The sequence below is a fragment of the Furipterus horrens genome, unplaced genomic scaffold (genome assembly GCF_987537825.1).
Source record: "Furipterus horrens unplaced genomic scaffold, mFurHor1.1.pri manual_scaffold_4, whole genome shotgun sequence".
In the NCBI taxonomy this organism is placed as follows: Eukaryota; Metazoa; Chordata; class Mammalia; order Chiroptera; family Furipteridae; genus Furipterus; species Furipterus horrens.
The window spans coordinates 186,496,912-186,522,763 of record NW_028327174.1 but is presented as its reverse complement, the minus strand read 5'-3'; the positions used below and the strand labels follow the sequence as shown (position 1 = coordinate 186,522,763).

Genomic DNA, 25,852 nt, shown 5'->3' with positions numbered 1-25,852 from the left:
ATCATTTCAGAAGTTAATAGGTTTTTCTTAAGATGAGTAAGGAAACTTACTTTTGCTGTGATCATGACAAAAATATAATGGTTGTCATATTTATTTGAATAATCACATGCTTTCTTGTTTCAACTCAGACCCCACTGGGATGAATTTTTTAGTTCTAGTTTTAGTTGTCTTGAAAATCTTTTACACTGAGCATTGCTGCAGAAAAAAAAAAAAAAAAAAAAGGACAACAAATGTAGGCCCTAGACACTGTGTAGTACAGACACTGTGATAAGTCCCTGTGTTTCTTACAATTTCCATAAATAATAAGTTTAAGACGCCCTTTTAAATATATTTGTAAATAAATTGATTGATTAGCATTAGACTTAGTAGAGCCTGGATGTTGATGTCTGATTCAGGCCTGTATCTGTAGTGAACTAAACTAAGATCTGTTTAATTCAGATAAGGTTATTAATCTGTAGAAGTCAAATAATATGTCTTAGTATTCAGCCCTTGTTATGTCTATACACTTATCTTTCATCTCTTGGAGATAGTACATGTACTAAGATTTTTATTTTAATACAGTTGCCTCTTTTAAATATAGTAGGTTTGCCTCATTTGAAAAGAGCCAACATGGCATGTGTAATGGTTCTGAGATGTCTAACAGCCATGTATCATGTACGTAGTCCCTTTGTATATTGCGGTTCACTTATTGCGGCCTCGCTCTATCGTGGGATTTTAAAAAATATTATATTTATTTATCTCGAATTTTTCGCTATATCACGGGATTTTGCAGTATTGTATACGTATGTTGTTAAAGTTACATAGGTTTAAGAGTGTAGAATAAATGTAAGTTTCCTGCTTTGTGGGGAGGGGGGTCTAGAACGTTATACCCGCGATAAGTGAGGGAATACTGTACATTATCATGTTTTCATAGTATATCCTATTCATCATTGCACATGTCTGTGAGAGGCAGCAGGCAATGTCATACTTTCCCTTGTCTCTACTATTAGTTCTGGATTTATATTTATCAGTAGTGCTAATTGATTTATGTTAATTGCTTGTCTTTTGATCATAAATTCTGTTTGAAAAATATCTTGTTAGCAGTATGCTTAAGCAAGAGATTCTGATGTGAGTCACTAGAACTACTTTTAGGCATACTCTTTCCCTTGGTTCTTGGAGGTAGGGCGTTGAGTGCACAAGGGTGATTATTTTCACCAGCCTTTCTGTGAGTAGTGACTTGATTTTCTTTCTACCCACATAATAAAAATTGATCCTTCTGACCAGATACTTTAGAAAAACAGAAATAAAACCTTTACTGGATGCCATGTGGGAAAATTATTTTCACATATGAATTCTTAGGTTGCATATGCTTTCAGGAAAAACTTCCTATGACAAGAATCATGTACTATTCCAAATACATTGTTTAATTTTTCCTTTGTGTGATTGATGTTAAACATTGAGTGAGTTATTAACATGTAGTAAAGAGTTTGCAGAAAAAGAGACCCTTTCTCCATATAATGAATATTATTAAAATATATTTTACAATCCTTTTTGTTGAAAAAATGATTAAAAACAAGATAGGATGACTCCAACTTTTATTTTATTTCTTGGAGATAGAGGAATTATATTTGTTCAGTGTGGATCAAAAAATTAATGGTATTTGATTCACTGTTAATAGAACATTCATTTAATCAATTCAGTTGTGACATTTGATTACTTCACTTAAGCATCATATTTAGCATGTTAATACTCCATTGTGTGGAATATTTGCCAAATGGGAACACTTGCCAAGTAAAATAACTATAAACAAAGAAAGTTCATTTTATAGATACTTACCGTTTCCTGTGTTTGGTAAATTTTGTTGTTAAATACATATTTTATAAATAAATTGTTAATGTTTTATACATAGCAAATTGTTTACTATATGCTTGCTAATTAAATGCTCTATTGTAGTAAAAAAGAATTGAATTGTTTAACTAGAAATTTGCATTGACTTGGATCGAGGATTCTTCCTTCATTTCAAATTTGTGATGTACTTAAGGTGGTTCTGAGGATTCAGAGTGTATAGTGTATGTCTATATTTTTTATCTTCCTAATTAACCATTACGATAGGTGGCAAAACCTGTCACCTTAAAGCTCTGTAAGTATCCTATTCCTGTAATAGAACTTACAGGAGTTCTGACAGGCAGAAGAAGCCATATATAGAATGAGTTATAAATACCAAGGTGCATCTTCCATCTTAGTTCATCCTGTGTTACTCTACAGTTATCTAATATTAATACAATGACTACAGTTATTTAAAAATTGTCACTTGAATGATTTCAATCAATATTGACTTAATATGGAAGTTCTCCCATTTTCCTAATTTGAACAACTGATCCTCTGTACTTGAATGATCTATTTAATTGTATTCATAAACAGCTGTTTTATAAAAAGGTAAAAAAGAACAAATAATTATGCCTTATCTCTGTTAAAGAATTTTAGGGAAGAACTATCCCAATTTCTGAAAGCAACCATTTACAGTAGTGATGCACACATTTATTTTTGTCTTCTTAATTATTTCTAGATTTAGGAGAAACATAAAAAAGAGAAAAATCAAAACCACGTGAAATCATTTAATCAACTGGCAATTTCTCAATCCCAAATGCTTTACTGAACTCAACTTTTCAAACATGTTCCCAATTAATACCAGTGATACACATTGAAGCAAAAGTGTTTTCATCCCCTTGCAGGCAATATTATTTAGGTTGAAAATGCATGAGTTTAGAGCAAACTAAAATGAGAAGAAGAGTTCTTAGCTGTCTTTCAAAAAACATGGGCTTTCACCTTACCTTCTTGTGTTTATTGCAGGCTTTCTTAGAAATGGCTTCTGAGGAAGCTGCTATTACTATGGTGAATTATTACACTCCTGTTACTCCTCATCTTCGAAGCCAGCCTATTTTTATTCAGTATTCCAATCACAGAGAACTTAAGACTGACAATCTACCTAATCAAGCTGTAAGTATTAATGGCATTTTTAAAAATAGTTATGAGAACATATTGTATAATAGTTTAAAATTAATTTTCTGTGTTTCCAGAGGGGGGAATATGTGTTCTTGTTTTGTATCTTAGGATGGTTTATTAGTAAGGATTGTGTATTTAAATTCTGACCTAAAAGCTTAAATATAAGAAAGTAAAGCCATTGAGAAATATGAAGTTTGAGGTTAAGATGTTAAAAATGGCAAATATTTAGTTTACTCTTGAAACTGTTTTGATGAGAAACCAAAAACTTATATTGTTATATATCTCTTAAAATCTCAGATCTAAAATGAACTTGAGAAGTCAGTCCTTTTTACTGAATATATAACAAAGGCATTAAGAAGTTTAGTTATGCTTCCATTGTAATGTTAAGTAACTGAACTTAAGATGTTAATAAGAATTTGTATAGATAATATTCATTAAATGATTTATGACTTCAAGATGAATGTGGAATGTAGAATACCAACATTCCTTACCTATTTTCCAGTTTTTATTATAGTGTAGTTCATGTTGAACCTTTTGTGTTTCTCCAGTTTGATTTTTTAAGTAATTAAAATAGCAATTTGAAGTTACTTAAGGGTAGAAAAAATTTATCCACAAAACAAGTAATATTTTTAAGACAGATTTTTTTTTTTATTACGTTAAGAGCATGTTTAGCCCTTTATACTGTTGCTCTAGGAGAAAGAATTCCTCCAGCTCTTTGATTCTGTGTTGAAAGTTATTTATAATGCAAGCTGCTGAATTTAAACAATAGTTTTGTACATTACTTTAAAAAGTTGCTATTTCCTATATATAATCCTTAATTTGTTTTAAGAGATATTAATGTCATAAACTGTATAAACTTGAGAGTAAGTGAAATATTGGATATTTTTAAATAGTGTAGTTTTTTAAAATGAATAATTGCCTTATAAATTGTAAATAGAATACATGCTCAGGGTAAGACATTCAAACAAGTCAGAAAAGTTAAGGAAGAAAACAAAAAAGCAATTTAGTTATCCAGAGCTAACTAACAGTTTAATGTGCATCCCTTCTCTATTCAGGTATATTATTGTCTATACACTCTATATAGTTTTAGGCCAGTGGAACACTGTTTTAAAAGCTATGTCAGAAGTTGTTTCATGAGAACAAATGCAGAATTAGTTTATAATTTTTAAATGCATAATATTTGTTAGATTCATGAGAGGAAGAAGAGAGGAGACGTGTAAGCCAGTTCAAAGCCTTTATTGGAAGATCCAAGCAGGTGGGCAGAGTCTGGAGTGTGTGCAGCCCTGAGCAGACATGGAGCGAGGCTGTTTTAAGGACTTTAGTCCTGAGGAACAGGATTATCAGAGTCTGGGCAGACAAAGTGCCCTGACCTCAGGCTAAAACAACTGATTCTTGCAAAACAGGGAGAAGGGGTTTCTGAAAACACAGGACCCTGGGCATGACCGGAGTCCATTGCCCACTTTATGAGAATTGACACAGGTGGCAGATCACAGGTCTGGTAAAATGGTGGTCTCAGGGTCTTACAATATTTTCTTTTATGGGACCACCATAACTTACCCAGTTTTTTATAATAGAAATTGATACTGTTTTTAGTTTTTTTCTTTTACAAATAATATAGTAACATTCTAATAATATATATCTTAGCACACTTGCAACATTATCTTATTAGTTTACATTTCTGGCAGCACACTTGCTGGGACTAAGCACATACATATTTTATATTTTGATATATGTTGTATGATTGCTCTCTGTAAAGATTATGTACCCACTTAGGATGTCACTGATAATGTATGAGCAGTTTTCCTGTCTCTGTTAATATGATAGGTGAGAAATTATATCTTATTATTTACTTATTTTTATTTCATAACTTATAAAGTATAGTGATTTTTTTTATGTGGGTTTTCACCATTTTTAAAACTTATTGTAAAATATATATAACAAATTTATCATTTTAATAATTTTAAAAATATTTTATTGATTTTACTGTTACAGTTGTCCAAATTATTTTTCCCTTTGCCCCCCAGCACCAGGTACCCCCTTCCCACTTAGTTCATGTCCATGGGTGGTCATGCATGTAAGTTCTTTGGCTTCACCCTTTTCTATATTATTATTAACATCCTCCTGTCTATTTGGTTCCTACCATATATGCTTCTTGATCCCTGCACCTTTCCCCTATTTCTCCTCCTCCCCCTCCCAACTGATAACCCTCCAAATGATCCCCATACCTATGATTCTGTTTCTCTTCTGGTTATTTTCTAAGTTAGTTTTTGTTTTTGTTTTTATTTTTTAGATTCAGTTGTTGATAGTTGTGAGTTTGTTCTCATTTTTATGTTCATAGTTTTGATTTTCTTCTTTTTCTTAAATAAGTCCCTTTAACATTTCATATAATAATGGCTTGGTGATGATGAACTCCTTTAGCTTTACCTTGTCTGGGAAGCACTTTATCTGCCGTTCCATTCTAGTGATAGCTTTTTTTTTTTTGTATTTTTTTGTTTTTCAGTTACAGTTGTCCCATTTTTTTTCCCCATTGCTCCCCCCAACCCAGCCCATCCCTTCTCCCACAATCATATCCCCCATTGTCCATGTCTATGAGTCATTTATACATGTTCTTTGACTAAACCCTTCCCTTACTTATCCCCTTTCTCTCCCTCCCCCCTCCCCCCTAATAACTGTTATTCTGTTCCTTGTTTTGTTTAGTTCATTTGTTTGTGTTGTTCCTTAGTCTCCTGTATTAGGTGATATCATATGGTATTTTTCTTTCTTTGCCTGGCTTATTTCACTAAGCATAATTCTCTCTAGTTCCGTCCATATTGTTGCAAATGGCAGGACTTCCTTCTTTCTTTCTGCTGCATAGTATTCCATTGTGTAAATGTACCACAGTTTTTTAATCCACTCATCTACTGATGGGCACTTAGGCTGTTTCCAGCACTTAGCTATTGTAAACAGTGCTGCTATGAACATAGGGGTGCATAAGTTCTTTTGAATTAGGGTTTTAGGATTTTTTGGGTATAATCCTAGCAGTGGAATTGCTGGTTCAAAAGTCAATTTCATTTTTAGTTTTTTGAGGTAATTCCATACTCTTTTCCATAGTGGCTGCACCAATCTGCATTCCCACCACCAGTACAGTAGGGTTCCCGTTTCTCCACATCCTCACCAGCACTTACTGTTTGTTGATTTGTTGATGATGGCCATTCTGACAGGTGTAAAGTGGTATCTCATTGTGGTTTTTATTTGCATCTCTCTGATGGCTAGTGATGTTGAGCATTCTTTCATGTGTCTATGGACCGTCTGTATGTCCTCTTTGCAGAAGTGTTTGTTCAGGTCCTTTGCCCATTTTTTATTTGGGTTGCAGAAACTCTTTAGTTTGATGTAGTCCCATTTGTTCATTTTTTCCTTTATTTCTCTTGCCTTAGGAGATATATCCATGAAAATTTTGTTACGTGGGATATCTGAAATTTTCCTGCCTATGTTTTCCTCTAGGACTTTTATGGTGTCACGGCTTACATTTCAGTCTTTGATCCATCTTGAGTTTATTCTCGTGTGAGGTGTAAGTTGGGCTAGTTTCGTCTTTTTGCACATTCCTGTCCAGTTCTCCCAGCACCATTTGTTAAAGAGGCTCTTCTCACTCCATTTTATGTTCCTTCCCCCTTTATCAAATATTAGTTGACCATATAGTCCTGGATTTATTTCTGGACTCTCTAGTCTGTTCCATTGATCTATATGTCTGTTCTTATGCCAGTACCAGACTGTTTTGATCACAGTGGCTTTGTAGTATTGTTTGATGTCTGGTATTGTGATTCCTCCTTCTGTGTTCTTTTGTCTCAAGATTGCTTTGGCTCTTCGGGGTCTTTTTTGGTTCCATATGAATTTTTGAAGTATTTGTTCTAGGTCTGTGAAATATGTCATTGGTATTTTAATAGGGATTGCATTGAATCTGTAAATTGCTTTGGGTAGTATGGACATTTTAATGATGTTGATTCTTCCCATCCAAGAACATGGTATATTCTTCCATTTATTTGTATCTTCCTTAATTTCTTTCTTCAGTGTTACGTAATTTTCAGAGTACAGGTCTTTTATCTCTTTGGTTAAATTTATTCCTAGGTTCTTTATTTTTCTTGTTGCTATAGTAAATGGTATTTTCTTTTTTGTTTCTGTCTCTGATATTTTATTGTTGGTGTACAGAAGTGCCTTAGATTTCTGTATATTTATTTTGTACTCTGCTATTTTGCCAAATTTGGTTATTATATTGAGTAGTTTTTTAGTGAAGTCTGTAGGATTTTCTATGTATACTATCATGTCATCTGCATATAATGATAGTTTTACTTCCTCTTTCCCAATTTGGATGCCTTTTATTTCTTTTTCTTGTCTGATTGCTGTGGCTAGGACTTCCAACACTATGTTGAATAGGAGTGGAGAGAGTGAACATCCTTGTCTTGTTCCTGATTTCAGGGGGAATGCTTTCAGTTTTTGTCCATTGAGTATGATGTTGGATTCCACCCCATGTGGGTGTGACTCAAGCCTGTTCCGCATCTGCACCCCTCCTGCCTGTCTCAATGAATGTGGTTTCTTTAATTCCATAGTTGTCAGACTTCCATTCAACTCGATGTCTGAGAGTTCTGGCTGATTGTTGTCCAACATTTTAGTTGTAATTTTGATGTGGTTGTGCAAAGAGGCAAGCCACATCTGTCTGTGCCACCATCTTGACCAAAATCCCATTTTAACCATCGTTAAGTATACTGTTTAGTGGCATTAAGTACTTTCACATTGCACACCCTATCACCACCATCCATCCTCAGAACTTTTTCATCTTCCCAAACTGAAACTCTGTACCATTAAACACTAACTCACCCTTCCTTCTCCTCTCAGACCCTGGCAGCCACCATTTTAATATGTAAATCTTTTTTTAATTTAAAATATTTTGGGGTTAGAGAGTAAGATTAGGTTTTGGTCTTTTTTACTTCCAGTGACTAGTTTCTCTTTATTTTTTGGATAACCTGTTATCCACATATGTGAAACATGTTCTTTGTCATATTCTAGTTTTCTATAAACATGCTATGCCTACTTACAACATGCATATATACACTGGTTAGACATACCTATATATTCTTGCATGGCCTCAGCCTACCCTCATGTGTGAGCTGCTCACATGGTATCCACTACATGTCTAATTCGGACTACCTTTTGGATTCCATTCTGTTCTCATCCTGTTTCAATGTCCCTGTGGCTTAATATATTATAGGGGAAGGCCCATTTACTCTCTTTTCTGAAATGAACTGGTTAATATATTTTGTTTATTTCTCAAGATATATTAGAATTATTTTGATAACTTCTACCCACAAAAAACATAATTGGAAATGAGACGATTTTATAGATTAATCTTTTTTTTTTTTTTTTTTTTTTTTTGATTCTTTAGATTTTTTATTTTTTTTATTTTTTTTTATTTTGGTTTTTCAATTACAGTTGTCCCCTTTTCCCCCAATTTCTCTCCCCCACCCAGCCCACCCCCTCTCCCGCAATCATATCCCTCCCCGCTGTCCATGTCCATGAGTCCTTCATACAGGCTCTTTAATTAAACCCTTCCCTTACTTATCCCCCTTCTCTCCCTCTCCCCTCCCCCCTATTGACTGCTACTCTGCTTTTTGTTCTATTTAGTTCCTTTGTCTGTGTTGTTCTTTAGTTTCCTGTATTAGGTGATATCATATGGTATTTTTCTTTCTTTGCCTGGCTTATTTCACTAAGCATAATTCTCTCTAGTTCCATCCATGTTGTTGCAAATGGTAGGAGTTCCTTCTTTCTTTCTGCTACATAGTATTCCATTGTGTAAATGTACCACAGTTTTTTGATCCACTCATCTACAGATGGGCACTTAGGTTGTTTCCAGCACTTAGCTATTGTAAACAGTGCTGCTATGAACATAGGGGTGCATAAGTTCTTTTGAATTGGTGTTTCAAGATTCTTCGGGTATAATCCTAGTAGTGGAGTCGCTGGTTCAAAAGGCAGTTCCATTTTTAATCTTTTGAGGTAATTCCATACTGTTCTCCATAGTGGTTGCACCAGTCTGCATTCCCACCAACAGTGCAGTAGGGTTCCCGTTTCTCCACATCCTCGCCAGCACTTGTTGCTTGTTGATTTGTTGATGATGGCCATTCTGACTGGTGTAAGGTGGTATCTCATTGTGGTTTTTATTTGCATCTCCCTGATGGCTAATGATGTTGAGCATTTTTTCATGTGTCTATGGACCTTCTGTATGTCCTCTTCGGAGAAGTGTTTGTTCAGGTCCCTTGCCCATTTTTTAATTGGGTTGTTTGTTTTCTTGATGTTGAGTCGTATCAGCTCTTTATATATTTTGGATATCAGTCCCCTGTCTGTGATGTCATTGGCAAATATGTTTTCCCATATGGTTGGTTTCCTTTTCAATTTGCTGTTGTTTTCTTTTGCTGAGCAGAAACTCTTCAGTTTGATGTAATCCCATTTATTTATTTTTTCCTTTATTTCTCTTGCTTTAGGAGATGTGTCCGTGAAGAGATTGTTACGTGAGATATCTGATATTTTCTTGCCTATGTTTTCCTCTAGGACTTTTATGGTGTCACGGCTTACATTTAAGTCTTTGATCCATCTTGAGTTTATTCTCGTGTGTGGTGTAAGTTGGTGGTCTAGTTTCATTTTTTTGCAGGTCCCTATCCAGTTCTCCCAGCACCATTTGTTAAAGAGGCTCTTCTCACTCCATTTTATGTTCCTTCCCCCTTTATCAAAGATTAGTTGACCATAGAGGCCTGGGTTTATTTCTGGACTCTCTATTCTGTTCCACTGATCTATATGTCTGTTCTTATGCCAGTACCATACTGTTTTGATTACAGTGGCTTTGTAGTATTGTTTGATATCTGGTGTTGTGATTCCTCCTGCTGTGTTCTTCTGTCTCAAGATTGCTTTTGCTATTCGGGGTCTTTTTTGGTTCCATATGAATTTATGGAGTATTTGTTCTAGGTCTGTGAAATATGTCATTGGTATTTTAATAGGGATTGCATTGAATTTGTAAATTGCTTTGGGTAGTATGGCCATTTTGATGATGTTGATTCTTCCCATCCAAGAACATGGTATTTGCTTCCATTTATTTGTTTCTTCCTTAATTTCTTTCTTCAATGTTATGTAATTTTCAGAGTACAGGTCTTTTATCTCTTTGGTTAAGTTTACTCCTAGGTACTTTATTTTTCTTGTTGCTATAGTAAATGGTATTTTCTTTTTTGTCTCTGTCTCTGCTATTTTATTGTTGGTGTACAGAAATGCCTTGGATTTCTGTATATTTATTTTGTACCCTGCGATTTTGCCAAATTCACTTATTATATTGAGTAGTCTTTTAGTGGAGTTTATAGGATTTTCTAGGTATACTATCATATCATCTGCATATAATGAAAGTTTCACTTCCTCTTTCCCAATTTGGATTCCTTTTATTTCTTTTTCTTGTCTGATTGCTGTGGCTAGGACTTCCAACACTATGTTGAAAAGGAGTGGAGAGAGTGGACAACCTTGTCTCGTTCCTGAGTTCAGGGGGAATGCTTTCAGTTTTTGTCCATTGAGTATGATGTTGGCCTCAGGCTTCTCATATATAGCCTTAATTATGTTAAGATATGCTCCCTTTATTCCCATTTTGCTGAGTGTTTTCATCATAAATGGGTGTTGAACTTTATCAAATGCTTTTTCTGCATCTATTGATATGATCATGTGATTTTTGTCTTTCATTCTGTTTAGGTGATGTATTATATTTATTGATTTGCGAATATTAAACCATCCTTGCATCCCTGGAATGAAGCCCACTTGATCATGATGTATGATCTTTTTGATGTGTTGCTGGATCCTGTTTGCCAATATTTTATTGAGGATTTTAGCATCGATGTTCATCAGTGATATTGGCCTGTAGTTTTCTTTCTTTGTTGTGTCTTGACCTGGTTTGGGGATTAGGATAATACTGGCTTCATAGAAAGAGTTTGGGATTTTCCCTTCTTCTTGGATTTTTTGGAACAGTTTGAGGAGGATAGGAGTTAGTTCTTCCCTGAATGTTTTGTAGAATTCGCCTGTGAAGCCATCCGGTCCAGGGCTTTTGTGTGCAGGGAGATTTTGGATTACTGTTTCAATTTCCTTCTTTGTTATTGGTCTGTTGAGACTTTCCACTTCTTCTTGATTCAGTTTTGGAAGGTTGTATGTTTCTAGAAATTTGTCCATTTCTTCTAGATTGTCAAATTTCTTGTCATACAGTTGTCTGAAGTAATTTCTAACTATCATTTGTATTTCTGAGGTATCAGTCGTGATTTCTCCTCTTTCATTTCTGATTTTGTTTATTTGTGTCTTCTCTCTTTTTTTCTTGATTAGACTGGCTAGAAGCTTGTCGATTTTGTTGATTTTTTCGAAGAACCAGCTCCTAGTTTCGTTGATCTTTTGGATTGTTTGTTTAGTCTCTATGTCATTTAGTTCTGCTCTGATCTTGATGATTTCATTCCTTCTTCTTGCCCTAGGCTTTGTTTGTTGTTGTTGTTCTAGTTCTTGTAGCATTGTGGTTAGGTTTTTTATTTGAGATTCTTCTAGCCTTTTCAGATATGCCTGTATTGCTATAAACTTCCCTCTCAGGACTGCTTTTGCTGTGTCCCACAGGTTTTGGGTTGTTGTGTGCTCATTATCATTAGTTTCTAGAAATTTCTTGATTGCTTCTTTGATGTCATTGTTAACCCATTCATTATTTAATAGCATGTTATTCAATCTCCATGAGTTTGGGTGTCTTTGATTTTTTCCTCTGAGGTTGATTTCTAGTTTCAAGGCATTGTGATCTGAAAAGATGCTTGATATGATTTCAATTTTCTTGAATTTGTTGAGGCTTGTTTTGTGACCTATCATGTGGTCTATCTTTGAAAATGTCCCATGTGCACTTGAAAAGAATGTATATTTTGCTTCTTTGGGGTGAAAAGTTCTATATATATCAGTTAGATCCATGTGGTTTAGTGTGTTGTTCAATGCCTGTATATCCTTGGTGTTTCTTTGCTTTGATGATCTGTCTATTGTTGATAATGGAGTGTTGAAGTCCCCTACTATGAGTGTGTTGTTGTTGATATCCTTTTTGTGGTCTTCTAGTATTTGCTTTATGTATTTGGGTGCTCCTATGTTGGGTGCATATATGTTTATCAAAGTCATATCTTCTTGATGGATTGTTCCTTTAAGTATTATGAAATGTCCTTCTTTGTCTCTTTTTATTGTCCTTGCTTTGAAATCCATTTTGTCTGATATGAGAACTGCTACCCCGGCTTTTTTTTCCGGTCCGTTTGCTTGGAATATTTTTTTATATCCCTTTACTTTCAGTCTGTGTAAATCTTTTGTTTTGAGGTGTGTTTCTTGTAGACAGCAAATATGTGGGTCCTGTTTTCTTATCCATTCCGTTACCCTATGTCTTTTAATTGGAGCATTTAATCCATTTACATTTAAGGTTATTATTGACGTGTATTTATTCATTTCCCTTTGTACCTCTGTTCCTCTCCTCTCTTGTTTTTTCCTAGAACAGTCCCTTTAGCATCTCTTGCAATGCTGGTTTGGTGGAGATGTATTCTTTCAGTCTTCCTTTGTCTGAGAAACTCCTTATTTCACCTTCTATTTTGAATGAGAGCCTTGCTGGGTAGAGTATTCTTGGTTGTAGGCCTTTGTTTTTCATTGCTTGAAATATTTTTGACCATTCCCTTCTGGCTTGTAATGTTTCTGTTGAGAAATCAGTTGATAGCCTTATCGGAGCTCCCTTGTATGTTATTTGCTGCTTTTCTCTTGCTGCTTTTAGGATTCTCTCTTTGTCTTGGAATGTTGCCATTTTAACTATGATGTGCCTTGGAGTGGGTTTTTGGGGGTTCCTCTTGATTGGAACTCTCAGTGCTTCTTGGACTTGCATAGCTTTTCCTCTCATCAGGTTCGGAAAATTTTCTGTCACTATTTCTCCTATCAGATTTTCAATTCCATGTTCCTTTTCTTCTTCCTCTCGTATTCCGATGATCCTTAAATTATTTTTCCTAATGCTATCCTGTAATTCCCTTACATCTTGTTCATATTTTTTCAATCGTTTTTCATTTTGCTGTATTGTCTGGGAGTTTTTCTCTACATTATCTTCTAACTCACTAATCCGATCTTCTGCTTCGTTTAGTCTGCTTTTGACTGATTCTACTGTGTTTTTCAGTTCAGAGATTGTATTCTTAAGTTCTTCCTGGTTCTTGTTAACGATTTCTATGTCTTTTTTTATGCTGGTGTAGTTCTCTGCCAGTTCCCTGTAATTTTCTTGGAGCTGCTGGTAACTTCCTTGAAGGTTGTCATAGTTGATTTTAAGGATGTCGAGTATATTGAGCTTCTTTACCACCATTGTTTTGAATTCCATGTCTGACATTTGGGCTATGTCTATTTCGTCTATCTCTCTTTCTGAGGATTCCTCTTTTCTTTTCATTGAGGGGTTATTTTTGCGTCTTACCATGTTGGATTCTTTTTGTTTTTATTTATTTATTTATTTATTTATCTATTTATTTATTGGGGGGGTAGTCTGCTTTGACTTCCCTCCTTTGTGGTGTAATATTCTTTATCGAAGGTCTGGGAGTTTCAGTGGTGCAGTCTCTTTGATATCCTGAGCCTGATGGTCTTAAGTTACCCTTTATGTCGTTTGTTTATGCTGTTCGGTTATATTTCAGATGTTCTTTGATAGGATCTTCCTTCTGGCTACTTGGTTGAGAGTCACTCTATCTGCTTTGTCTTGAGTTCTTTTGTGGATATGCTGTTAAAGACATAAACACACAGCCCAGGCAGGAGACCCACACCCTCAGAAAGTATCCCCCACTCTATCCTGCTATCGTTAGCCAACTAGCCCGTATTAATATAAATGTAAAGAGATTTGAGCTTTTATACTATAAGAAGAATAGATACGAGTTGTTTTTGGGGAGGAAAAATATAATTTTTGATAGAGGGGTTGATAGATTAATAATAGTTGAGACTGTGCAAGCCAGTTAGTAATATTTACATTGTATGTTAAGAAAAATAGAAGAAAAGGATAGAAAAATACTTAGTATAGTAAGAAAGTGGGATTGTATTGTATTTGGGTTTATATAGTAATTATATTGTATTATTTAAAGTAATAGGGGGGCTAAGCTAGACACACAAACGAATAAACCACTATTAAAGAGAAAGGCTTAGAAGGAGAGGTTATATGCAACACGTTAGAGATAAAGTTTGTTATTATTGGAAGAGGTGGAGGAAAAACACTCCCCCAAAAAATCCCCAAGAAAATAGGAGAAAGAAAAGAAGAAAGAGAGAAAGAGAAGAAAATAAAAAATTTACCACAACCCCCCCCAAAAAACCCCAAAAGGTTAGCAAGAAAGGAACAAAGAAAGATAGAAAAGAAAGAATACAGAAGAAAGAAAAAAGAGAGAGAAAAAAAAATTGAACCAAAAAAAAAATATATATATATATATATATATATATATATATATATATACCCCCCAAAAACCCCCCAAAAAAAACCCCAGGAAAAGAATAAAGAAAGAAGGAAAGAAAAGAAATTATTAAGAAGAAAGAAAGAACAAGGGAGAAAAAATTTGGAGGAAAAGAAAACGATGTTTTTACTCCGTTTTAGCCTTGGTGTGTTGCCTTCTTTTTCTGGGTCCGCAGCTGGTCTAGTGTGGCAGGTCAGAGGTTCTTGTTCTTTTGCCGGACTGGTGTGCGCACCCGGTTGCCGCTATGGTGCGCGCCCGCGATTGCCGGCGCGGCGCGCTACCTTGCTGCCCGCTGTAGCCAGTTGAGGTGCCCTTGCGCGTAAGCCCCTGCGCGCTCTGACGGCCCGAGAGTTTGCCCCGCGGTTGGAGCCCACTGCTGCCGGGCCGTGGTGGTTCCCCGTTCGTGCCAAGGTGTCTCTGTCCGCGCGGGCGGCCCGAGCGCTTTCCCCGGGATTGGCTCCTTCTTTCGCTGGGGCGCGGCAGTTCCCCGTTCGCGCCGAGGTGACCCTGCCCGCGCGGACGGCCCGAGCGCTTTCCCCGGGATTGGCTCCTTCTTTCGCTGGGCCGCGGCGGTTCCCCGTTTGCGCCGAGGTGACCCTGCCCGCACAGGCGGCCAGAGAGCTCCCACTGACCCCGGGCTGAGGTGCTTTCACGCTCGCACGCTGCCCCGTGCCCTCAGTCCCGCTGAGCCGAGCTCCGGGAGTTGGTCTCTCGCCTCTTAGGGCAGGGCCAGGGACACTTGCGCTCAGTGGAATCGAGCGTCCGTGGGTCGCCGCCTCTCGCTGTTCCCGTGCTGCAGCCGCCCGCCTTCCCTCACCCGTCTGGGCGGGCACAAACAGAGCCTGCGCTAGTGGTCTGCTTTCCGGCCTGGGGCCCTGCGCCCACGGGAGCTGTCTAGGGGTGTCTGTGCACAGTCCTCTGCGTGTTCAGTGGGCCCTCCCTGTGCCCGTTGGGGCACTGATCTTATGTCCGTTGGGGAATGTCCGAGGGACGCCTGGACTCACGGCCCCCGCGCACCTGGGCCAGTGAATGAGAGCACTTCCCTATGTGCGCCCCCGCGACCCAATGGTAGGGTTGAGGAGTGGATTAGCGCGCCCCTGCGCCTGGGCTCCTCCAGAACGGCCTACCACACCCAAACTTTCCTCCCGTCTCCACCATCCACTAGAGAAAAATATAAAGGAGAATTATGTTCTCACTTGCCCGGTAGCACGCTGTCTCCTGTCCTTCAGCGCCAATGCCACTTGGTCGAGTCCCGTCTCTGCCAGCGGGCAGAGATCCGCTCTCCGCCTGACTCCTCTCTGGGGTAGCCTGTGGTCGCCAAAAATCCTTTGTGTGCTTCCCGCCACAGCTCGGGCAGCCGCCCCAGTCAGGAATCCCGTTTCGTCCCCTTTTTCTCCGCTATCCTCACTAAACAGGTTGTTCCCAGGTGGATTTTCTCTAATCCAGCAGTGCCTTGGCTCAACTCCCGCCAATGTCCAGCTGCTCACTGAGATGTTCTGTCTGCAATTAGACCAAACTGTAGACGGGTCTCCGGAGCCTAAAACCGCAACCTCTCCTCACTCCTCCGCCATCTTACCTCCTCCCATAGATTAATCTTAAGATAATTAACATATTTATATTGCTCACTGCTCCTTTGGAAGAGGAAGTTATATTTTGTTTCCTATCTTTCGGTAGAGCTTTTAATTTTCCTTTATGTAAGTTGTGCAGTTTTCTCATTAGTGTGATTCCTAAATATGTTGTTATAAGTCTTGAAGAAGAAATAAACAATGTTATAAAACTCTTAAAGACTGGATTATTCTAAAGGGAAACAGTGAGAAATCCCAGTTGCTTGGCAACCAGAGCCAGCCCAAATGACCTAGTTTATTCTTCCATAGCTTTGATTTCTTCCCAATACCCTTTCTATTTTGTTACTTTTGTGTAATTTTTATGCATTGATGTTTCATAAAATATAATAATTTATCTTTTATTCAAAGTTCTACACCAAAGCTGAATTCAAAATTGAAGGTACCTGTTTGCATATATAAAGTGTTTCAGATGTCTTTTATTTTGACAGCCCTGAGAAGCTGATAAATTACTATATCATTCTGTTTTGTTCTTTGAGTACAAGATATCCCAATGCACATAACTTCTTTTCCAGCTTATGGACATACTTGCCAGAGGGTGATATGAATATCAAGCATTTTTGTCCCTTGATTTCAACTAAAATGAGAGCTAAAAAATTTTTGTCATGTTTTGTAGTACAACATTTGAGAAATGGTTAAGAGCAGTTGTTAATGTATACCGTTTTTCTTGACCTTGTGGTTGGAAGTTTATATATCTTCAAAGTGATAACCATGGAAGGATTTTTCTCTAAAATAATTTTTCTAAAAAGTCATCAAATTGAACACTTAAAATCTGTGCATTTTATTGTATACTCATTTTCCATCTCAATTTTAAAAGTGTCATCTTCACATAATCTAGGCATGTTTAAATTCTACATGAAGTATATTTCTCTCCCTTGCCTCAATAAAAAGTTGGTGTTTTGATCATACTGCTATTTCCTTTATGTATAGTTAGTGTGGTAATCATTCCATAGAGCTTATTGGCAGAACATTTAAATATTATCTCCTGTTGTAGGAATTCTGCATTGTAATTTTTAGCATCAGATTCACAGAAGACATTTATCATTCCCTCCCCATGACTTTTCTGTTTTTCTCGGTGAAGAATATGCCTCAGTTTCTTTTCTTTTTTATTTATATGTTCTTTTGCCTAATTAAAAACAGAAACTATAGTTACTTATGGAATAAAGTTTTTTTCCAGGTGTTAATTTCTTAGATTTTTGTTTTCAAAAGCATTTCTTGCATGCCTGCTATTCAGAGAGACCTTTGTACTCTGTGCTCAATGAAATACTTAATACAGAGGATATTGAAAACTCCAGAATGATTAGGATATTATATACCCTGGCTTTTTATATTTCTCCACTATGATATCCCTTATGCCAAAGAGGAAGGAGTAAATAGAACCAACAACAATAACAGTAATACTAGCAGCCACAAACATGTATAGAGAATTGCTTAATATAAAGAATAAATAGAACTGTTGGAGGGATAATGACATAAAGTCAGTGAGGTCAAGTTTACTTTTGCTTGCGCAGGCTTAATTTTGATAAGATTTAATCATCCTAATCTAGGACGAGAAGGAACTATTATTCCACTCAGAACCTCATATGATGATGATGTCTTTTCCTAGACAAATACATTTCAAAATAAAAAACTCAGTTCTTTCAGTTGCACAAGGCAAATTTCAAGTGCTCGTTAGCCCCATGTGGCTAGTGGCCATCATATTGGACAGTATAGATAGGAACATTTCCATCATCAGAGGAAATTTGATTGGACAACAGTGTATCGTATGTTCCATGTCTCTGCTTGCCTGTAGGGGGGTGGGGATGGAGGGCATACACACACAATAGTTAATAATGACTGCTTTAATTACTGTCTGCTAATTCTAACCCTTGTGCGGGTTCTGAGGTTTTTTTTTTTTTTTTAAGCTTTTCTTTTTTTAAAGACTTTATTTACCTTTAGAGAGAGGGGAAGAGAGAGAGAAAGAGAGGGAGAGAGACATCAATGTGTGGTTGCTTCTTGTGCTCCCCAGCTGGGGACCTGACCCCCAGCCCAGGCGTGTACCCTGACTAAGAATCAAACCTGCCACCCTTTGGTTCATAGGCCAGTACTCAATACACGGAGCCACCACCAGGCAGGGCAGTTCTGGGTCCTTTTTGATTTATTGACACCACCACCATCCCTCCTCTAATTATGGGCTCAAAGTGGTGGAAATCTAAATCAGTTTTCAAAGTTGTAAGAAGTAGAACCTTAAAATTTTACTGAGAAGCCCAGTGTAAATGATGACATAAACTGCCATGTCTGAAGTGGGATTGTGGTGCTCAGTATTCCATGTATAATTGGCTTTCCAAGTGCATAATTTCTTGAGGCATTTGGGAATTAATTGCTAATTTGGTCTGTCTTCATTGTCGTAACACTTAGCGTGTTTTTCCTACAAACAGGGACATTTCCTACACAGCCAGGATACAGTGGTCAAAATTAGGAAGTTAAACCCTGGCCGATGAGGCTCAGTTGATGAGGTTTCATCCTGCATACTGAAAGATCATGGGTTTGACTCCCAATCAGGACAGACACATGCCTAGGTTGCAGGTTCAGTACCTGGTTGAGGCACATATGAAAGACAACTGATCAGTGTTTCTTTCTCCTGTCCGTGTTTCTCTCCCTTTCTTCCCCTCTCTAAAATCAATAAGAATGTTTTTGGGCGAGGATTAAAAAACATTGATTCATGACTTCCCTCCAATTCTCAGTTCCCATTAAAGTTTTGCCGGTAGTTTCAATAATGTTTGTTAGAGCAAAACAAACATTATTTTAAATCACATGTTCTGTTTAGAAGTCACATTTTTCTTAGTCTCCTTTAATCTGAAACAGTTTCTCAGTTTTTCTTTGACTATCATGACCTTGACACTTGAAAGGTACAGGCAATTTATCTTTCAGGATGCCCCTCAGTTTGAGTTTGTTTAATGTTTACTTGTGGTTAGATTCAGTATATGTATATCTTTGACGGAAACATCATAGAAGTTATGTTCTTTTTTTCTTCATTGTATCATAACAGGTGGGACATAATATCAATTTGTTTCATTACTGGTGATGTGCTATTTGATCACTTGGTTAGGCTGGTATTTGCCTGGCTTCTTTGCCATAAAATTAGGACTTACAAAAAGGGAATGAAGAGTCTTTGGGGAAAGGTACTTCAAGGCAATGTAAATATACTGTTCCTCATCAGCTGTCAGTTTGTATCAGCATGAACTAAAGGTTTCCTGTCTTATTTGAATGGCTATTATTGGGTTGGCCAAAAAGTCCATATAATTTTTCCATAAAGTAAAAAATACATTTTTAATTTTCACCAATAACTTTATTGATTTGGATATTTTGAGTGTGTTAGCTATCTCCTGTGTTGTATAATGTTTATTATTCCCAATTAATGTCTTGATTCGATCACTATCAACTTCAACTGGTCTGCCTCACTGTTGAGCATTGACCAGCAAGATATCTCCATTATGAAACTTCGCAAACCCCTTTTGAGATGTTCAATCAGTTATATTTTTACTTTCTCCTTATACTGCACAAATCTTTTGCGTTGATTACATTTTTACCTTTCTTCAAATAATAAAGCATAATATGCCGAAAATGTTGCTTATTTTCTTTCATCTTCAATATTAAAGTGGCTACACAAAAATTCACCGCTTTTTTAATGCTGTTACAATACAATAACAAAATTGTTTCAAATGAAGTTAAAGAAAATTACAGCTGCTAGACCCATCTTATGGAAAAAAAACAAACTTTTTGTCCAACCCAATGTTTGTTATAATTATTATTATTGTGATTTTCAAATTGTACTATATTTGACCAATAGGACCCTCTCAGGGATTCTTTTGGCATTCTCCTATCATTCTTTAAACAGTTCTTTGCATTGTAGTAAAAAAAAACAACAAGCCAACAACAACAAAAATCCATAAAAACAAAAAGTTATACATTCATCGTCTGCTTTCCTTACTCCACATCTGGAACTAGACATTTTTTAGAGCACCCTGGTTTCTTTTAGTGAAGCATGATATTTAGAAACTTGTTTATCTTTAACTACTTGGGTTCTTAATATCCCATGCAAGGCTGTCTCTCCATTATTACCTTTTCACCCCATTCAGGCCCTCATAAACCTCTTTGTTCACCATACTCAGACTGTCTTTACCACATTGGCTACCCATCCATCTGGGCCCCTTTCTGACCCTCGTTGGGCTCTGGTGCTCCTGGCCAGGTTATTTCTCTGGATGCCTGTCTTACCCTTCTCATGGTCCTCACGTTCTGATATCTAGCAGTGAGCCACCCTTGCGTAGATACCTTTCTTACCTTGTTTGGGCTCAGGTTCCCATGCTAGACAGCACTCCTACAGGGATGCTTTCCTCGTATTGCTCAAGCCCCAGTGCTCTGTGCCAGGATGCCTTCCTATAGGGATGCCCTTCTTACCTCACTGAACCACTATAGCTCCTCTCCTCCTCCATACTTACATTTATCGTATGCCACCCAAAGGCTTTAGAATTCAATTGTTCAGGGAGAGAAAAAGAAGACTTGAATGGTTTTTAATGTTACTTTCACAGTGTCTTTTTTCTTATTGGCATTTAAAATTTTTGAATAAAAACGATATCCAATTTTCCTCTTTTTGCCTTTTTTTTTTTTCATAAGTAAATTTAAGCAGCTTTCATATATATTGTTCCATTGTGATAAGAAAGCAAGTCTTTTGGCTCTTTACTGATGATAAAGTTAGGATATGTTCATCCAGAAAGAATAGATATGTCTATTTTTATTTAACTATATTACTTCATATTACTTTACATTAACTAATTTTTAGGATTCACATAATGCTTCTGTGTAACCAGAAGTTCTCATTTTGAATTGTTATACAGAGAGCCCAAGCTGCGCTGCAGGCTGTCAGTGCTCTCCAGTCGGGAAGTCTGGCCCTTCCTGCAGCTCCTACCAATGAAGGCACAATACTACCTGGGCAGAGCCCTGTGCTTCGAATCATCATTGAAAACCTCTTTTACCCTGTTACTCTGGAAGTTCTTCATCAGGTAAGGAGGAACACTCTTATGAGTTTTTTAAGTTGTTGACTTTGGTTGATAGATTTAAATAACTAAAAAAATTCATCCTGTTTTCATGCAAGAAGGAGCACCAATTAGAGATAATTTTGACAGTCCCCATTTTTTTAACTTAAATACTTGATTTAAAAGAGTGTGTGAAACATTCTTTTTTTATATATCTAAGCATGAAAATGGTTAAAACATAGAATCTTATAAAAGTCACTGAAAGAAAGGTATACAATAACTCTTTCTATGTAACATGGAAGTATCATGTTAAATACTGACTGATGCCCAGTGTAGCTTTCATCGACTACCCATTAATCTGTCTAAACTGTCTTGATAAAAGACAATCTATCAAATCATACCCTACTATGAGTATATATTAGAATTTAAAGACTAGTAAGTCACCTTGTTGTATAATTTTATGGTGAATAAAACTGAGACTCAGGTAATTGATACATTGACTATTGTAGAGAGTAATTGAAGAGCCAGTCAGAACTCAGATCTCCAAATGTTGAAGTCCAGGGTTTTATTTTATATGTTTGTTATATTTTTACCTAATAACTCCATATATACAGATCCTCAAAATGTAACATAGTTACTGGGTAATCTGTATACATAACCATTTGTAATCTAGCCCAAAAACTCCAGTTAGTTTTGTCCCTTTTAGTTACAAATTAATTTTATTTCATTATACTTGCCAATCCATTTATTAAAATACTAAAACATATTATTTGCTTATTTTTATATATGTATCTCAGTATATATTGTCAGGTTAATGCCAGGCCATTCCAGAATTATTTAACTTTTTCTGATCTTTGTACTACTAAGTGAAGAGTCATAGGGGTGTGTATGTGCATGTGTATTTAAGAATTGAAATGCACCTTATCCTATTCTCACATTTTACAAATAAGGAAACAGGCCCTTTTCCACAGTCCCTATACCAACTGATGCTATCACCATTTCCTAACACAGGTCCTGTGCTGTGTATGTAAATATCAGAATAGATAATTTATTAGGTCTACTGTGATCCCTATGATAGTTTCCAGAGTATCATTTTCTTAACCATGCATTTGTGAAGCATGTCCTAAGGAGGACTTTAACAGCGGTATCCATAGCCACTGTTGTCCCATAAAAAGGTTCAGGAGTTGCTGGAGTGATTGGTTTCTTTGTTCTGGTGGATTTTCTTTTCTGTTTATCCCACAAAGTGGTAGGGAGCACTCTCTGATCCATCAGCTGTGTGTGTTTGCTTTCGGTCCTGTAACACTGTAGCTACTGCTAACTTCCACTGTTTTACAAAGGAAGCTCTTGCTCTTGTGGCTCAACATTGCCATCTGTTGCAGTGAGTCTACTCACGGTCATGTGGTCCTGTCCTGTCATTCCATTTATCATCTCCTTGAGAGCAGTAACAAACCTTGTTTCTCTCCCAAAAGATCATGGGGTCCTTGGGTGAAGAGGAGTAATTCTGAGAATCCTCAGTAGTAACTTTCAGGGTAGAACTCTCAGTCTTTCAGTTAGAGCACTCCCTTGTTTAATGCTCCTTCCCATTGTTGTTGAAATTAAACCAAACTCCTGACCAAAGCCCTTAAGCCCCCCACATGTAGACCTTCTCCGTCTCTAACCCCATTTCCTAACATTCTCTGCTTATTTAGCACCCTGACTTTTGTGGCCCTTTGACCCTCTCTCCTCCCCTCTAGTTTATTCCTGTCTTAATCCATTTCTGTTTTCTATTTCTTAGGCTTGGATCACTCTTCACTGACGTAATCACTTAACTGAATTCTACATCATTAAGTTTTCAGCGTATTCTCCTCCTCAGTCTTTCTCTAATTAGATTAACTAAGCCCTCTCCCCCTGACACTCTGTCTCTCTCATTAGCCAGCTAAAGTGTAGTATAGCGTAAGGGTCTGGAGCTGGTTTGAATCCTGGCTTTATCACTTACTACCTCTGTAACCCTGGGCAAGTAACTTATTCCATCTATGTCTTTTACCCATTTACATAATGGGTATGAATGAAGGTGGCCTCTAATACCTTCATTGTAAGTTATTACATGAGTTAATGCATTTAAAACACTTAGAATAGTGCCTGCTACATATTAAGTGCTCAAGAAATTTTAGCTGCAATTATCAGATGCTCTGTAATTATCATTAAATTGCTCTGTAAGAAATTGATCCTTGCCTTTTTAGTCTTGTGGGTAAGATATAACTTCATAAGTAGTAACATAAATATAATGGCTATTGAGATGTGAAAATACATGGAAGTGTGGAGTTGCTTGCACCTGTTATAAATAATTAAATGATTATTTTATATTCTTTGCTCAATAGTTGGCATTAGCTAAATGCTATAGAAGCTGATGGTTTTTACTTTAGCTCATGGTAAGGGGATTGAGAGTGACTGAAGCACAGGAATGGTGCTATTTCAAATGAGGGATGTTAAGGTGTTAGTTAGGGTGTGTATATGGCAGAATAATGGTCCGGTCAGAAAAAAAAACAAGTGCAAAGTCCTTAAAATGGAAGTATACTTAATGTGTTCAGGTATCAGAAATAAGGATATGTCATTGGAGTGTAAAAAGTAGGAAATGTATAAGTAAGAGGGTCAGAGAAACAGGAGCCAGATTATATAAAGCCTTTATAATCTTTAAACTGAGAAAAAAGGGAAACCATTGGAGAATTTTGGCAAGAGGGGGTATATTTATGTTTTAAAAGAATCACTCTTGCCGTGTTAAGAATAAGCTGTAGGCATAAGAGATGGTGTAGACCTGCGTAGGGATGTGGGCCCTGGAAGTGATGATTATGGATAATATTTGGAAGGATTTGCTGATGGGTCGAGTAGATGTGGTTTATGAAGAAAAAGAGTGATCAAGAATGTCTTCTAGGTTTTGGCCATGAGACTGATAAAATAGAGCTACCTTATACTAAAATAGTAAAAAATGAGGGGGAGTACATTTTGGACATGTTAAGTTTGATATACCCATTAAACATCCAAGTAGGAGATGCTGAATAGACAATTGGGAAATAAATTTGGATTGGCATAAGAATTCAGGGCTGGAGATTTGGTAATCATCAGCCTATGGGTGATTAAATTTAAAGTCATTGGATTATATGGCATCACCTAGAGAATATTAATAGATAAAGAAGGCATTCTTTGATCATCATGTAAACTCAACCCTGCATACTAAAAATTTCTTTGTGCCCTGAAGAAGTAGTTCAAAATAGTATTCTCATATAATCTGTTATTACCAAATATTGTTATTAATGGGAGTATTTTATGAATGTCCAAGAGACAAATCTTTTAAGGATAAAGAACTGATCTTTTTGAATTGACAGAATAAAGATAAATAACTTGCAACTATCAATTATTATGGTATTAAATAAAAAAATCAACACTAGTAATATAAAATTCTGGTTATTAAGTCTTACTGATTTGTTGGCTACAAAAACTATTATAAACAAGTTATGGCCAATGTACTTGATATTTTAAAAATTTCTAATATGAATATGCTTTTTACAAGTGAATACTAGTGAACATTTTCATTTTCTGGTAAGTTCTGCCTTTATAAAAATCACCCTGAAGATTAATTTTACCAGAATTTGCTATTTAGTATTTTCTTAGTCCTATTTTAAAGTCTAGAAGATTATAATATACAGAAGACATCAAGAGTTGGGTCTCTGTGTCTATGACATCAAAATAAGTATATTAGGGAAATAGAGTCAAAGACATTATAATCAATAAAGATAAATCTGAATATATTAAATTTTCCCAAATGTTAATCTTCTGAAACAAAGTCTGTTAAAATTTAGTTTTTTTGTAATTATGAAATAATGTTAAAATCACACTGTAGGCTTTCCTAGATTCCTAGATGTTCCCTTTTTTTTGCTATTTTCTTCCTGCTTTATTTGAGTCTTTATTTTTATTCTGAAAAATTACATGCAAAGAAAACCTGTAGAATAGAAATATATTGTATTCTAGAAACAGAATACTTTTCTCCATTTGTGTGTGTGTGTGTGTGTGTGTGTGTGTGTGTGTCAGAGGGATAAATGGTAATGGGAAAAAAGACAAATTTTTAAAAAATAAAAGAAAAAATAAGCAGCAACCCCCAAAATATATTTTCCATAACAAGCATGCTGCTTGTTAATAACCTCATCCTGTCTGTACATGTTAAAAGTATTCTTTTGCGTCAACCAATTGTTAGAATAATAGACTTTAGGATACTTTATTTTGGAGGTGGTAAAATATACATAAATAAATTACACCATTTTAACCATTTTTAAGTGTATAGTTCAGTGGCATTAAGTATTAAGTACCCAACACCATATATGTGTCTCCATACACTTTTCATCTTAACATACTGCTGCACCCATTCATTAATCAATAATTCCCCATTCTCCTCTTTTCTCTGCCCTTAGCAACCACCATTCTACTTTCTGTTTGTATGAATTTGACTACTACTCTCGGTTCCTCATACAAGTGAAATCATAGCATCTTTTGTCCTATTTTGACTGGCTTATTTCGGTTAACTTAATCTCTTCAAGATACATCCATGTTATAGCATATATCAGAAGTTCCTTCCTTTTTAAGGCTAAATAATACTCCATTGTATGTCTATACCACATTTTGTTTATGCATTCATTTGTGGATGGACACTGGGTTGCTTCCATCTTTTTACTTTAGTAAAGCTGCTATGAATGTGGGGTACAAATATGTCTTT

General features: G+C 36.4%; 1 protein-coding gene across 3 annotated transcripts in view; it reads left to right on the top strand.

Annotated features, from left to right (window-relative positions):
- Positions 1-25,852, top strand: part of PTBP3 (polypyrimidine tract binding protein 3) — a 103,764-nt gene that overhangs the window by 45,928 nt on the left and 31,984 nt on the right. For all 3 annotated transcript variants that reach the window (XM_090274568.1, XM_090274567.1, XM_090274569.1), the window contains 2 exons: positions 2,830-2,976; positions 20,974-21,138. In XM_090274568.1, the coding sequence (XP_090130694.1) occupies positions 2,830-2,976; positions 20,974-21,138 (312 nt within the window). The remainder of the gene's footprint in view (positions 1-2,829; positions 2,977-20,973; positions 21,139-25,852) is intronic.